The following is a 15,609-nucleotide window of genomic DNA, read 5'->3' on the forward strand; positions in this document are numbered from 1 at the left end:
CAATTTGGGAAGTGAGAAGTCCAAGAGAAAGGGCAGGATTGGTGAGTGAAGAGCAGGGAGCTTTAGGAAGGGAATGTTTGCCCTCAGGAGCGCACACTATTCTCTGGATCAGGTAAGCTACTTGAAAAATGGTGTGCAGCTGGTAATTTAAATTTAAGCGGAGCTCATCTTCTCCTCTGAGGTAATCTCTTTTGCTCCTGAAGTTCCAGTAGCAGTTCGTAGGCCTGGGAGGAGATGACATGAATGTATGGTGTGGTTGGTCCCGAAAAAGCAGAAAATCTATACCAAGATACTGAAGGGATTCAGACTCCTGACAGAGGGGCTAGGGAGCCCACCGAGTTCTCTTCAGTTGGATCACAAACATGGAGGGTTGGTCTTCTTAGCAGAGTTGGCTTTTCTTATCATGGTTTAATAAGAGCAAAGTATAGGGACACCCGGGTTGCACAGTTAGTTAAGAAGCTCATTCTTGGTTTCAGCTCAGGTTATGATTTCAGGGTCATGAGATAAAGTCACAAACTGGGCTCTGTGCTCAGCATGGAGTCTCCTTGAGATTCTCTCCCTCTGCACTTGCCCGCTCTCTCTCTAAAATGAATAATTAAAAAAAAAAAAAAACCTCTACACAACTTAAAAAAAAAAGAGCAAAGTATAAATCATGTGGGGCACATGACTTTTAAAAGGTTTAGAAATCAGGGGTGCCTGGGTGGCTCAGTTGGTTAAGCATCTAACTCTTGGTTTCAGCTCACATCATCATCTCAGGGTCCTAGGATCAAGCTCTGAGTCAGGCTCTGTGCTCAGCAGGGAGTCGGCTTGAAATTCTGTCTCTCTCCCTTTGCCCCTCGCCATGCTCCCCATGCATGCACACACTTTCTCTCGACATAATAAATAAGTCTTTATAAAAGGCTTAGAAATCAATGAGTTCTGTTTTTGCACTTTTCTCATTCTTTTTAAAAATCAGTTACTTAGGGAATGTCATTTATGTGCATGCAGCTTTTGTTGAAACCTTGTGATGCTGTAGTTAACCCATATTTTTTGTTCTAAAGTAGGCTCTTGTCCCAGGTGTATGCTGCTGTTATAGAGGCTGTTTTGGCTGGCATTGCATGTTATGCTAAAACTTCCAGTCTAACAAAGGTAATTTTAATACCATGTTTCTCTTTCCTTAGTAGTAATTTCAGTGTAAGCCTTCCTATCCATGTGTTTTGTCTTTGGACACCTGGTAGTAGTCAATTTTGTGAGAGCCTGGGCCTCAGTGGAGCTGGCGCCAGACAAAGGTGCCTGGAGAGCGCTGAGCTTCTGCTGCCTGTGACTGAACTGCCCTTGTCCTAGGAATGACCGACCGCTAATCAGCACTTCTTTGTAGATATCTGGTCGTGTTAAAGAAAAGTCATTCTGTAGCCTACTGTTTTACTTTCTAGCCTTTTTTTTTTTTTAACTAGCTCTTTAAAAGTTAAAAAATAAAAATATAGATTTTTCTACTGTGAATTTAATAGAGTTAGCTAAGTTTGTCTTGAGCTACATAGTGAGATTTCAGTGTTTAAAAAAAAAAATTAGAAAATCTGATTTGCCTTTCCTAGACAAGCACATGTGTTCTCATTCTCTGACCGTTCTCTTCCTTGCTGTTTTGCGGTTAACCTGCCCTGCTGAGTTGGATTCCTATATCTGACCCAGTAAGGAGATGCGAAGAGTCGGCTTGATGCCTCCCAATGCCAATAGGACCTTTCCTGAAGGAAGCCATTTGATATTGGAAAGGTTGTGTATGATGTAGATATCACAGAGACTGTAGCCGTAGTCACCAGCTCCCTGCCATCTTCCCTCCTCACTTGAACTGGATCCCTGGCAACTTGGAATTTCTTAGCCCTTTCGCTGAAGGCTTATGCAGTATCAGTTCTCACACTTTTTCTTTTTAAGTGATCTTTTGTAAATCTAGGTATTTAAATGTTCTTAGCATCTGGCAGAAACTCCAAGGGCAGTAGTCTTTCCCCCAGGGCCAAGGGAGAGGGGAGGAGGAAACCCTTTTCCAGACCTCACAATGGCATCATCCTGGCTGATTACAGTTCCCGGTAGATCAGGTTCCAGTGCCCACCTGCCTGAATGAAGTGTTTCCTGTGAACCCAACCCAAAGAAAGCAGGCACCTGTTTCCCTTAACACAATGTTTTCACTTTGATCTATTGATATATACAAAGCAATCATGTAGAGGGGAGGGGCACAATGTTCTCCTGGCCAAATGTTAGAAGGGTACTTCCTATCAGTGATGTGTACTCTTTCTTGCTATGAAAGCTAATTGTCTCTGTTTTGTCATTGCTTTTATAGGCAAAGGAGGTAGCTGAGCAGACCCTGGGATCTGGGTTAGATTTCTTTGAGTTGATGCAGTTTAAGGCAGCCCTACGGTAAGCAATGGCTGCTATTTTTTATAAGGAGTTATTTGTAATGCTTTATTAAATAAAGACCCTTTTCTGTCTTGTATTTGATATTCTGTCTTCCCTCTGAGAAATGTTCCAGTAAAATATGAGGATATCTGAAAGGCAAACATTCATGATCAGGGCTTTGAGAGGCCAGGGAGCCAAAGATGGAGGAACTGTATGAAAAAGAGTCAGACACATTTCCTGATGCCAGAATGGGAGGCAGATCAATGGCAGAAGCATCAGAGACCTGAAGGACCCAGGTTTAGAGATTAGAAAGGTGAAGCAGGGACATGAGGGGTGAAGTTTGTTAGGGTCAGGGTCCCTGGGCACATAGACACAGTTCCTGCTTAGGAGACCCTGGCCTTGGGCCTCTGATGCCTCTCAGGGAATAGATATCCTGAGCCTGCTAGAAGCTCTGGGATTCAGGCTTGCTATAGCAGTCCAGCCATTATACATCTCCTGGCACATCACAGGGTTCTCTGTGTGGTCTGTGTCCATAGCCAAACTTTCATGAACCCAGTCCATCTAACCCTCCACCCATCCTGTATGAGGACCACTTGGTGCACTTTTTGGCAAAAGAGGCAAAAGACACCAGAGACATTGGGGAATTTTCTTAGAATACTTATGGGTTGTGCCCTGTGGTGCCTCAGCTCCATGTCCCACTTTTTCTTACATCTACAACCCTGGGTAGTAAGAAAGAACATTTAAAAAGTTGATCTAACAAGAATTTTATTGCTGCAGCTCCAGGAGTAGAGGGAAGAGCCAGATCTTTCTGGTGCAAGGCTTCAGGCCTCTTTCTTCTGGGTCTTCTGGATCTTATAGCTCTGGCCATAAGATGAGAAGGATAGAAGTTTGTTTCCTTAAGGCCTTGTGCTGGCCTGGATTATCTATTCCTGGCAGACCTGAGTTTGAGGAAACTTTTGCTTTCTAGTTGTGTTACTTTGGGTAAGACAAGGAGCTCTCCGTACATCTGTTTCCTTGTCTTCCCACCATGCAGTGTCTAAGCATGTAAATGTTAGCTGCTATCGCATTGGGGGGTGGGGGGAGGGCTTCTGTGTCACCGTCGACATGGCTGGCATAGTCGTTCCCTTCTTCCTTTCCTTGGAGCTCTGAGTAGGCCACTCAGCCTTCCAGGGCAGGCTACCTTTCTACCAGGGCAGGCAAAGCCTTTTAGTCCTGGGCATACTTCTCTAGCTGGAGGAAGGAACAAGAAAAGAAATCCAGGTAATGGGAGTTCCATCTGGAGCCCCACTCCCTTCTCTCCACAAGGTCACTTGACTGAGTACCTTACACTACATCAGATTAGCAAATCATCTCCTGAGAGGAACACAGGACTTGGTGTCTCTGCTTGAGCTTGGAGCAGGGATGGCACCTTGACCCAAAGGTAGTAAAGAAGAGGAGGATCAGGACAATATGTTACAAGTGTGGGGCAGGAGGCTATGGGCCAGTAGAGGGTCTTCCCTGTCTACAGTAGGCAACAGTTCCAGCACATGGTTCTCTCCTGCTCTATCCAAGAGTCAAGCCGGCCCTGAGAATCTGCACAGAGGCAGAGCTGTGACTGGAGTCAAATGCTGGCCCCACACTTGGCAAATGTGCCATGGAGGCCCAGCACATGTGCACTGCAGCAGCAGGTGTCTGGGGGGTGGGTGGTGGCCAACAGTGGTTAGCAAGAGCAGACTGACTTTTTATTTTGTTTTGGGTCTATAGCTCCAAGATGGCTTTTCACATCCATGCTGTGAATAATCAGGGAAGGTAAGTGTATGTTTGTGATGCATGCTCTTTTGGAGCATGTTTTTAGGAACAAGAAGTGAAGAGAGGCTATCTTGTAACTGCTGATGTGGGTGGTCTTTTTAGAGTTCTGGCAATGACATCGTGCCAGGATTGGGCCTGGGACTTGCTATACTCAGCTGAGACGCTGTACTCTGAGTGCTTCCCTTTGAAAGACCGAGGCATGGCAGTAGGTGGTGGACCTAATTCCTTCCAGTGACCTGTATACTAATTCTGCCTACATGTCACCCAGTGCTTTGAAAAGCCCTGAAAGAAATCTGGGTCTGTGGGTTGTTGCCAAGTTGAGAAAAGAACATTGTAATTGTGATATATGTTTCTCCTGTTTCTTCCTCTTCTAGGATTGTGCCTCTGGACAGTGAAGATAGCTTATACTTTGTAAAGACGGTAAGCAGAGCTGTTACAAGTCAGCTGTCAGGGAGTGGCTTAAATAGGGACATCTGCAAGGGTGAGACAGGAGTAGGTGGGAGTCTTGGGCAGTCTGTCCCTGAGGAAACTGGTCTTTTCTCAGGAGCATTCCAGCTGTAGCCATAGTAAGCCTGTGAGCGGGTGGCTGTACAAGGTCCACATCATACCCCAGAGTCTTATCTGGGGGCTGAGAGAGACACTTCTGCCTAAGGTTAGGAAGGCTTCCTCCAACTAACTGAGACTGCTCTGACCTCATGTGGAAATGTGAGCTGAGGATAAACCTGTCTCAACACAGACCGATGAGTTTTCAGTGGATTCTCTGTGTTCCAGGGCCTTAGTTGATACCCTTAGGACAGTCTGTGAAAATAAAAGAAACAAAAAACTGGGGGCCTAAGTTTCCAGTGAAGTGGGTAGTCAGAGCAGAACTTTCCAGCCCATTTTCTGGGGACACCCTGATGGGACAGGGGCATGGTTTGGAGATAAAGAAATATTGGTCCCCAGGTGAGCTGGCTGGCATGGCCTGGGGGAGCCGAATTTCTAGACCAGTTGCTCCTGGTCACAAGCCAAGTTCTCCATTTAGCTCAGTGCGTTCTAATGTGCAGAAGATTGGCAAGCAATGCATGAAAGTATGGTAGTTATCCAGCCAAGATTCTGGTTGCAGAATACATGGGCACGGATTACACCTTGAGTCTCTTCTGTGGCTACTGCCTGAGCCTTAATTCCAGTGAGCTTTGGGTCACCAGGAACTTGGTGTGCAGGTCTGGATGACTCAGTGCAAATGCATGCCTGCCACTATCACCAGTGGGAAAGCAGTAGTGTCATCTCATCTACAGAGTAGTACAACAAGAGTAACTTCTTAAGGTTGTAAGTTCTCCTTTTATAAAGTGTCTGCTCCCTGTATCATCAGCATTTTGTGTTGATGCTCATTTAGAACTACGAGACTTCATGGTGACATCATCAGGATGCTAGGAGATGCTTCCTGATATTAGGTGTTAGTACTTTATCTCCTTGCCAGACCGTAAGCCCTGATATCTCTATTTAGACTCCGCTGCAGTGCTCTGGAAGGTCCTTTGCCCAGTAGAAGGTGATCAGGATCCCAGTGGAATCATACTGTTGTGTTAAGTACACTTTCAGCAGCCAATAATGAAATAGGAAAGAAGAGAGAGAAAATTGTTTTCTGTATAAATCTTGTCCTCCTTTTCAAATAGAGATGAAGTTCTGCCTTTCAGTTTTCTTTCTCCTCTTCCTCAATATTAGAAGGCAAGTATAAAAGTAAGGTATTGAGTATAACTCACTGGATTGTCTTCCTCTTTGATCTGGAAACAAAAGTGGGGTTCCCACCATCAATTAAGAGAGACCATGCAGCCGGAGAAGGCTTCGTGTCTTCGCATGTTCAAAATTCTTTGAAGCAGATTAAGATTTTGAAACAAAAACAAAAACTCCCAGTTGTCAGGCCTAATCAGAAAGTTAACTAAAATATAAAAGCCTACCTATCACTTTTATACATCCTTTTTTCATAACAACATGAAAAACTAACCACTTTGGCTTTAACAGTTTTTTTCCTCAACTCTTCTGCCTCCCTTTTGTATTTGGGAATCTAGCAATCTCTTCAAGAACCCCACATCTTTTATCTCTGCCCTGAACCTGGAATAGGGATCCCAGGCTAGGATCACAGTGTATTGAAAATGGGCTCTGTTTCAGGAACTCTGCACATGACCATTCAGCAACATCAGGCCAGGAGGAGACAGGACCTGAGAGTGCTCATTGTGCTACTTATCCCGTGTCCCTCACCAGATCTTCTGTCATTCCACACCCTGGCTCTGGCTCATACCATTTTCTGCATTTCTTCTGCTAGAGTCCCCCTGAAATTGTTCTGTTTTCTTTAGTTCTTGTTTATCAGCCATTCAAGAGATCTCGCTGTGTTGTTTGTTTGTTTGTTTGTTTTTCCAGCCTACTAAAGCCTCTATTTTTATTTGTCTTGCCATAAAAGCTTAAGTAGTTTTCTTTTCATTTTCTTGGTACTGTAAGAAGCATTTATAGGTATTGACATGTATCCAGAAATATCCATGAAGACATGTGTAATGAATGAATGCCCACCTTCCCAGACTTGTTCAGAACTTGAGCCCAAACCAGAGAAAGAATTGGCAGGCATGTGGATATGCCAGGATGCGAGGAGTATATAAGTGTACAAGAGCCTGAAAGAAACATCTCTAACTCTTGAGAGGCCAGGGCCTCATCACAATTAAGAAGGACAGTTGTTATCTTAGGAAAGATAAGGAATTTGAGGGAATTTATAGAAACATAGAAATACTCCTATGGCCCAAATGTGTCTCTGATGCAGAAGCAGTTGCAGGGGAGCATGGGTGATGCTGAAGTCCTCTCCCGGTCCTGAGATGTAGTTCAGAAGAACTTGAGTTTTCCTTAAAAACAACAACAACAACAACAAAACCCTCTGGAGTATTCTGTCAAAATGTGCCTTAGAGCAGTATTTTGTGATCTGTTTCTTAATGGTCTCTCCCTGAAAGTTTAAGAGTGACAACTGGCCTGACTCTGTTTTCTCATTTGATACAGGCTTGTATGACTGTGTATGACATTCCTGACTTACTGGGAGGAAGGGGGTGCTTAGGGTCTGTGGTCTTCTCAGAATCCTTCTTGACATCTCAGATCTTGGTTAAAGAAAAGGGTAAGTGTTTATAAGGTCTTTAGAAAGCAAAACTTGAGTTGTTTTTGTTTGTTTCAGCAAAATAAGTTAATAGATGTAGTGTCATAGTTCTTGTGTATGTATAAATCATAATATATAATAAGTCTATATTATTGTATATTATAATTATATATAACATGTTATTAATTATAACATTATCTTCACACACACACTTATGAGAATATGTACAGCCTTACTGGTAGTCAGGAAGAAGCAATTTGAAATAATAATCCGATCTTTTTTTTAACCTTTGCACTACCTTGATAAAAATTAGAAATACAGATGAAAAGAAAACTAATTCCCAGGACTCTACATTTAAGTGTGTGTTTCTCTTTGTTGAAAAAAAATAATAGTTAATCACATGGGGAAACCTTTCTCCCTCCCCTCATTAATCTCCCTGTTCCCAGATGAGGAAGTTTTCAATTTCTGAGAGCCCAAGATTTTGTATACTAATATTGTATTATTAGTTACTGTGTACTATACCATACTATACTTACTGTATACTAATAAGAGGAGCCTGAGAAGGGGAGGGGTGTTAGTTTGGGGGTCTACAAGGTGGGCTCAGGTAGTGGGCAGTAACTGGCATGTCTGTGGTCTTCCTGCAGATGGCACTGTTACCACAGAAACCAGCTTCATAGTCCTGACAGCGGCCATACCCAGATTCTGCTCCTGGCTGGTTAGTGTCATGCATCTGGTGGAAGTGGATTTAAATGTGGAGAAATTGGAGAGAACATTTGAGGAAGAGCCTCTTCATTGGGTCCCTGGTGGGATGTCAGAGCCTAAGCTAGCTACTTTTCAGAAATGGAAGTTTTTATCTCAGCTCTTTTTCTTTATACAAATGAATCTAGTTTCTTTAACTCTGTCCTAATCTTGGGAAAGTGCCAGAAGAAATGAACTAAGTGATTTGAGTCCCTATTAAATTATGAAAAGAAGAAATTAAACCTTCATTTTACGGATGAAGGTACTAAGGCTCAGAAATTGACCAGCCTGTCCAAAGTCACAGAGATAGTAAGGAGTGGATTCTCTGGTCAGAATGGTTGCTGCTGAGTTTTTAACAGCAGTCTCTCCGTGTAGAAGGGTCCCATCTTCATCAGTGGGAGTTGGTCTAAAACTCTGGTGCCTTGGGACACAGAAAGTATGAGAGCAGTGAGTCTAGTAATGGACTAAGTACCTGTTTTAGAAAATCAATTCTGATGTAAATAAGGATGAACAAGAACCACCCTCTATTGTAACATGAATACATATAAATGAGAACATGTTCAAAATATTTTACTATGTTCTCTTCCCTTTATCCTTACAAATAGTTGTTTTTTTCTGAAGTGAAATACAAGTGGAGACTAATACATCATTTCCACATCTTGTAGGCTCCGTTAGCTGGACCTCAGATCCCAGGGAGAGGGAGAGTCCACCATGGCCTTGGTCTCTGAGCCTTGATGGCAAGTAGGCAGCCCAGCTCTGCCAGCCATCAGGGCCTGAGAGCACAGGATTTGGTGGAGGGACTGCCCAGTCAGTGTCCTAGAAATATTGAACATGGGGAGACCTAGGAGAGTTTTGCCCTTGAAGTAGGAAACTGAAAACTTGCACTTCTTTTGCATACAGGTAGAAGATAATGAAGTAAAATTGTCTGAGAAAACCCAGCAAGCAGTGAAGGTAAGCAGCCTTCTTATCCTCAATGTTAACATTGTATAAAAATGAAATATAAACAGTTTATGAAGATAACCTAGAATATTTCATTTTAGGGCTAACCTAAAGAATATGTTCCTCTTTGTCTCAATTCCTATTTGCATCCTTCCCCTCCCAAAAAAGCTTTAGAAATAACCCTTTAATGGGGTACACAGTTAGAGGGATTCTTTCTGCCATTTGGCCTTTGGTGTGTTTTTTTTTTAATCTCCCAGTACTATTAGAAGCAGGTCTCAGATTGGCCTAGACATATAGAACTTAGAGGTCAAGGTTTTAGGCAAGGTGAGCTGTCTCCAGTTGTTAGAAATCCACTGGAGCATGAACAAGAGTAGCAGGCTTTGATGCCTGGACTCAGAGAGGACTGTACAAGTTGAAAATGCCAGTAACATGCCAAAGGCATGTAAAAAGTTGGGTTTCTGTGAGGCTGACTAAGCAGCTTTTGTAGACAAACAAACGTGCAGTACTTTTGATTCTGTAAAGTTTATGCTACAAATCGTCTGCTCTTTGTGATTGTTTTTAAAGGGGGATGCCAGTTTCCTGGGTACTTTTCTAACAGGAGGAGAAGGAGCATATCTTTATTCCAGCAATCCACATTCTTGGCCAGAGGAAGGTGAGCCAGCTATTACTTTTCTATTCTTGACTGTGTCTGGGTCCCTCTTTACAGGTATTGGCATTGGCATTGTGATTAGCAATACATCTGATACTTGAAAAGACTTGCTGTGCTGGTGTAGAAGTATTTCCTTAAACAGCATTTCTCCTTTTATCCACCCGTTTTAGAGATGAGGAAACTTGTGCTAGGAAGGGATGGCTCCAGAACCACAGTCTGGTCCTCTTCTTGCTCCCTGAGGATTATTCTCAGAATAGGCTAGAGTGGTATTGTGTCCAGAGATAGAATTTGTGGACCTAAACAAGTCTGGATTCATTTTCTGTTGCTATATAAAAAGTTACCACAAATTTAGTAGCTTAAAACACACAGTTGCTATTTCATAGTTCTGTAGGTCAGAAGTCCAAGTAGACTTGGCTGTATTTATGTTAAATTCTCTGAAGTTAAGGCACCAGTCAGACTAGACTCGTATCTGGAGATTCTGGGGAAGAATTCACTCCCAAGCTCATCTAGGATTATCAGCAGAATTCAGTTCCTTAGGATTGTAGGACTGAGATCCCCATCTTGTTGCTAGATGTCTGCCAGGACCATGCTTAACTCTTTCTCCCAGAGGTCCATGCCCTGTGACAGCCCTTCGCCATCTCAGCAATGAAAACCTCCCCTGTGTTGTTGAATCTTTCTTATCCTTCGGATCTGTCTAAATTCTTTTCTATACCAGCCAGAGAAAACTCTGCTTGTAAAGAGCTGTTTGTGATTAGAGGAAGCTCACTCAAATAATGTCCCTTTTGCAGTATAACATTACACGAACACAGAAGTAACGTCAGAAGATGAAGGTCATGAGAGCCATCTTAAATTTCTGCCTACCACAGACTATACTCTGGCTTCCCATTCATGTTCCTCCCACATGCAAAATACAGTCACCCCTTCTCAAGGGCCCCACCTTATTATATAACAGTTCAAAGTCCTAAATCTCACTGGTTCAGAAATCCAAAATCTCATCATCAAGATCATCTAAATCAGATACAGATAAGGCTCTGGCTTTTAATCCATTAAATACAACTCCTGAACACATGTCTTTTCCATCTGTGGCCCTGTGAAACTAAGGAGAGAAGTTATCTGCTCTGCCCTCCCAACACCCAAGGTGGCCCTGGCATAGGATAACAGTTACAGACATTCAGCTTCAGAAAGGTGGGGAGTAATGGAAATAAAAAAGAGTCATCGGCCTCAGGTAGCTTTGAAATCTGGCTGGGTACACCCCAGGATCTGGGTTAGGTTTTAAGGCCTGGGAATAGTCCACCATGGCTCTTATCTCTGCCACCTGGGCTCTTAGTTTCATCCTCTAAACTCTTAGTTTTCTCCTCTAAGCTTGTGGCTACACCTTGGTCATCCTTCCTTTTTCACAAAAGTAGCACTTTGTAGGTGACTTTTATCAGCCTGCATCTTGCCAATAGCATTTGGGGGTCCAAATGCTACTCTCCTTTGATTTCATGTTCTCCCTGTCCCTTTCAGTCCAAGCTGGCAGTATTTCTGCTGACCTAAGATTTTCAGAAACTTTGCTTTCACGTGGATTCCATGTTCCTTTTTGGTTTCCTCAAAATAACATTTTCTTAGGAGTCCTATTCTTACGCTTGTTGATATAGCGGTCTTAACGGAGGAAGAGTTGTGACTTACTCCACAAATTTCTCAGCCTCTACTGAGCAAATTCCCCCTTCTGGATAATATGTTCTTCTTGGAAGTAGTCTGTCTGGTGGCAGATTCTTCTCCCTGGTCTCAGATCAGTGGTTCAGCTTCTCCTCCATTCATGGAAGAGACAAAGCACAAGGAGATTTGGGGCTCCACAGAATGCCGGGTAGTAAGTAATCGCGTTCGTTATTGTGCCTGTGCTCCAGCCCTGCCTACATTTGTGCCTCTCCAGATCCCAGTACAGAAGACCAGAGTCCGGAACACCTATTGAAGGCAGGGAGTATGTGACAGTGCTACTAGCCTTGGGGCAAGATTGCATAGTGTTTCCAAAGCAGGTTGTAGGGTGCCTGGGTGGCTCAATGGGTGGGTTAAGCCTTTGCCTTCAGCTCAGGTCATGGTCTCGGGGTCCTGGGATTGGGCCCCGTGTCGGGCACTCTGCTTGGTGGGGATCCTGCTTCCTCCTCTCTCTCTCTCTCTCTGCCTGCCTTTCTGCCTACTTGTGATCTCTGTCAAATAAATAAATAAAATCTTTAAAAAAAAAAAAAACAGGTTGTAGAGGCAACACAGAGGTGGTTCTGTCATAGTTGAGCCAGTTACAATATTTAGCAAGGATATTTGCCAAAAATTAGTTTGCACCTTCCTAGCAAAGGGCCTTCTTAGAAAAGTAATCTTGTGCTGTATTGAGTTATCCAGGAAGATTCAATATATCCTGAGGTCTGTACACAAAGGGCACAGCCAGGGATTTCTGGAGCCTTATTCATCACACTCTTTTGAGAGCACACTCTTAGTTTCTGAAGGAAATGTAGTTTGAATTAGGGGGTGGTTTTCTGAGGCAGGAAAATTAAATAGGAATAGTGAATTTAAACAGGAATCTCCTCTAGCTGTCTATTAAGCTTTTTGCCACTTTGGAGCCCAGGTCAAGTGGGGCTTAAAGTTTATACCACTTAAGGCTCTTTCAAGGAGAAATAACAGAAAACGGTTAGGATTCTTCTGACGGCCTTAGAAGGGAGCTCAGGTGAGGGGTTCTGAAGCTTAAGTGTCATTAGTGTCCTGGTAAATCTGTCTCTACTTGAGACTGTGATGAGCTTGAAACTCATCCATTCCTATTCCCTGAAGGCATTGACAAAAGCTCTTCAGCCTGTGTTATCTTAATTGAGCTTCCTGTCCTGAGCCCCATAGGTGAAAACTTACCTGAGATTATAGTGCAAGTTCACAGTAGGTCTGGAGGGTAGTCCAGGTCTTCTGATTCTCAGTCCAGGGTTGGCCCTTCCACTACATGTAGATAATACTAGTACGTCCTTTACTTTGAAATGCTCCCACTGAAACCTTTTTCTTCCCCAGTTAATGACTTCTCCTCTCACAGGACTTCTTGCTATACAGATCCTGTTCTTTTATGTCCTTCACGTGTCTCGTCTTCCCCACCCTGCTGTCCTTGGTCAGGCAGGCTGCCCACCTGCTAACCCTCAGGAGCCCGGTTTATAGGTTTACCACATATGCCTATATCCGTAAACAATGTCTTGGTTTTGAATAGCACAAATAGAATCTCACTCTGTGTATTCTGGGTCTTGTTCTTTTTACTCACTATTCTTTTCCTAAGATTCATCCAGATTGTTGTGGATAGCCATGAAGTTCATTCACTTTCATTGCTCAGTGGGATTCCTTTATATGAAAATGTGCTATTTATTCTTTGGACTGTTGATGGACATTTGAGGTTCATAATTTTCTTGCTATTGCAGACAGTCCTGTCATGAACATTCCTGTACCTGTCTCCTGGTGCACATGGCCCCAGGAGGATGCCTTAAAACACAGCCTTCTTGCTGTATAGTAATTGACATCTGTTGTCTCAGTCTCCTGACTTCCCTGTTGCATTCTGGCTAGCCGAACCAACCACTGCTGTCATCTCTGGCTAGTCAGTATATTGGCATTCCCTGAATGTTTGCCACTTTGATTGCTGTCTTTTTTGACATCCATGCCTATAGAATTTTCTATGCTTTGTCTCAAACAAAGTCAGCCCCTCTCCCTTGTAAGATTTTTGTATACCATGGAACTGGAGGAGAGGTCAAGTGAATAGCCCCTGGCTGAAATACCACATTTCCACCGATCTCATCAAGCTTTTTCTCATCTCATCAAGATTTTTCTCAAATAAATCCTTCTCAGTTTTATTATATAAATTTGGGCCATTACTAGAGTCCTTAAGTAGTTGTCTTAACAATTAGACCAGTTTCATCGCTGTTTTCTGGGGAGAGCATCTGCCAGAATCTTCACAGCCATTTCAGAAGTCCCACTCGTCGAGTTTTGATACTTTCACTTGGTAAAGATTCTAGGTCATAGTTTGTTTCTTTTTTTCAGTAAGCTCAATTCCATCTTAGGGCTTAAACTCATGACCCCAGCGTAAAGAGTCACTGACTGAGCCAGTCAGGCACCCCAACAGTTTCCTTCTTTCCAGAAGGATCTTGCTCTACTCCACTGTCTTCTCGCTTGCAACATTCCTGAGCAGAAATCCACTGCCATCCTTACCTTTGTTCCTTCTATAGAAGTTGTCTTTTTTTTACTCCAGCTACTTTTGAGATTTTCTTTTTTTTCTTTTTAAGATTTTTAAAAATTTATTTCAGAGAAAGAGAGAGTGTATGTCCATGCACGAGTTTGGGGAGAGCAGAGGGAGAAGGAGAGGCACTCTCAGACTCCACTAAGTGGAGAGCCCCAACACAAGGCTTGATCTCATGACCTGAGCCAAAATCAAGAGTTGGACACTCAAGAGACACCTGGGTGGCTCAGTCAGTTAAACGTCTGCCTTTGGCTAAGGTCATAATCCGGGATCCTGGAATTGAGTCCAGCGTTGGGCTCCCACTTCTGCCTCTCCCTGACGCTCCCGCTGCCTGTCCTCTCTCTCTCTGACAAATAGATAAGTAAAATCTTAAAAAAAAAGAGAGAGAGAGAGAGATGCTTAACCAACTGAGCCACCCAGGGACCCCGATTTTCTTTCTATCACAGATGTTAAGCAGTTTTATTTTTCTGTGAGTTGGTATGTCTTTTTTCATGTTCTTTGTGCTTAGAATTCATTTTGCTTCTTCAATGGATAGATTTAGTTTTCCTCATATTAGTATTTTTGGCCTCTTTTTTAAGTTTTTCCCCTCCTATTCTGGGCCTCCACTTTGCTGCCTGAAATTGTCCCACAGCCCCCTGTTGCTCTGTACAATTATTTTCAGTCCTTTTTCTCATCATGTTTCATTTTGCATAGTTTCTACTTGTATATATTCTGATTTACTAACCTCTTCTGCATTGTTGTTATGAGTTTGTTAATGTTAAATTAACATTTGTGAAGTGGAGCGCAGGGTACTGAATGGAGAGCCAAGTTCAACAAAAGACCACAAAAGAAATTGAAATAGGGAATTTTATTTCTCACAAGTCCTGGAGGAAGTACAGGGCGATGGCATGCCTCATGCCTTCAGGGCACACAGGAAGGTCAAAACAGAATGCAGACAGAGAGAGTGGCAGGACCTGGGGCACATGCCTTTATTAGAGTTTGTGGGTAGAGTGCTTTGGGTTTCCCAGGTTGAGGCCAGGTAGGTCAATTCAAACCAGAAGAGCAGGGTTTTCTCTAAGGAATGCCCTCAGAGACAGTGGAGACTTGATCACAAGGGCTGTTGGGGAAGTCATGTCAGAAACTTATATTTTCTTGTGAGTTTGCAGGCTGCTACACAGGGCTTGTTTGAGGGGTCAGTGTCATTTTAAGCACCCCCCCCCCACCAGGTCACTTGGCCAAAAAAAAATGTGTGTGGGGGCAGCAAAACCCTGGAGTAGCTTAGCTACACTTCCACAACTGTCTAATGTCATTCATCTCATTCAGTGTATTTTTCTTCTCAGACATTGTATTTTTCATCTATGGAAGTTTGATTTAGGTATTTTTTACGTCTTTTATGTCTCAAGTTAACATGTTTCAGTCTTCTAGCTTCTTGAACATACGGGATACAGTTATAATAATTGTTCTAATATGTTTTTCTTCTAGTCATATCATCTGGACTTGCTTTTTTTTTTTCTTTTTTAAAGATTTTATTTATTGGGGCAGCTGGGTGGCTCAGTAGGTTAAGGCCTCTGCCTTCAGCTTAGGTCATGATCCCAGGGTCCAGGGATCGAGGTCCGCATCGGGCTCTCTGCTCAGTGGGGAGCATGCTTCGTCTTCTCTCTCTCTGCCTGCCTCTCTGCCTACTTGTGATCTCTGTCTGTCAAATAAATAAATAAAATTTTTAAAAAAGATTTTATTTATTTATTTGACAGACAGAGATCACAAGTAAGCAGAGAGGCAGGCAGAGAGAGAGAGGGGGAAGCAGGCTCCCCGCTGAACAGAGAG

General features: G+C 43.1%; 1 protein-coding gene across 3 annotated transcripts in view; it reads left to right on the top strand.

Moving 5' to 3' along the window:
- The window catches only part of DNAAF9 (dynein axonemal assembly factor 9), a 133,093-nt gene that overhangs the window by 57,941 nt on the left and 59,543 nt on the right, over positions 1-15,609 (top strand). For 2 of the 3 annotated variants that reach the window (XM_059386475.1, XM_059386477.1), the window contains 8 exons: positions 1,041-1,128; positions 2,309-2,385; positions 4,108-4,152; positions 4,527-4,572; positions 7,165-7,276; positions 7,900-7,970; positions 8,894-8,944; positions 9,497-9,584. In XM_059386475.1, coding sequence (XP_059242458.1) covers positions 1,041-1,128; positions 2,309-2,385; positions 4,108-4,152; positions 4,527-4,572; positions 7,165-7,276; positions 7,900-7,970; positions 8,894-8,944; positions 9,497-9,584 — 578 coding nt within the window. The remainder of the gene's footprint in view (positions 1-1,040; positions 1,129-2,308; positions 2,386-4,107; positions 4,153-4,526; positions 4,573-7,164; positions 7,277-7,899; positions 7,971-8,893; positions 8,945-9,496; positions 9,585-15,609) is intronic. The other variant, XM_059386476.1, reaches the window with a different exon arrangement.

The sequence above is a fragment of the Mustela nigripes genome, unplaced genomic scaffold (genome assembly GCF_022355385.1).
Source record: "Mustela nigripes isolate SB6536 unplaced genomic scaffold, MUSNIG.SB6536 HiC_scaffold_75, whole genome shotgun sequence".
Classification (NCBI taxonomy): Eukaryota; Metazoa; Chordata; class Mammalia; order Carnivora; family Mustelidae; genus Mustela; species Mustela nigripes.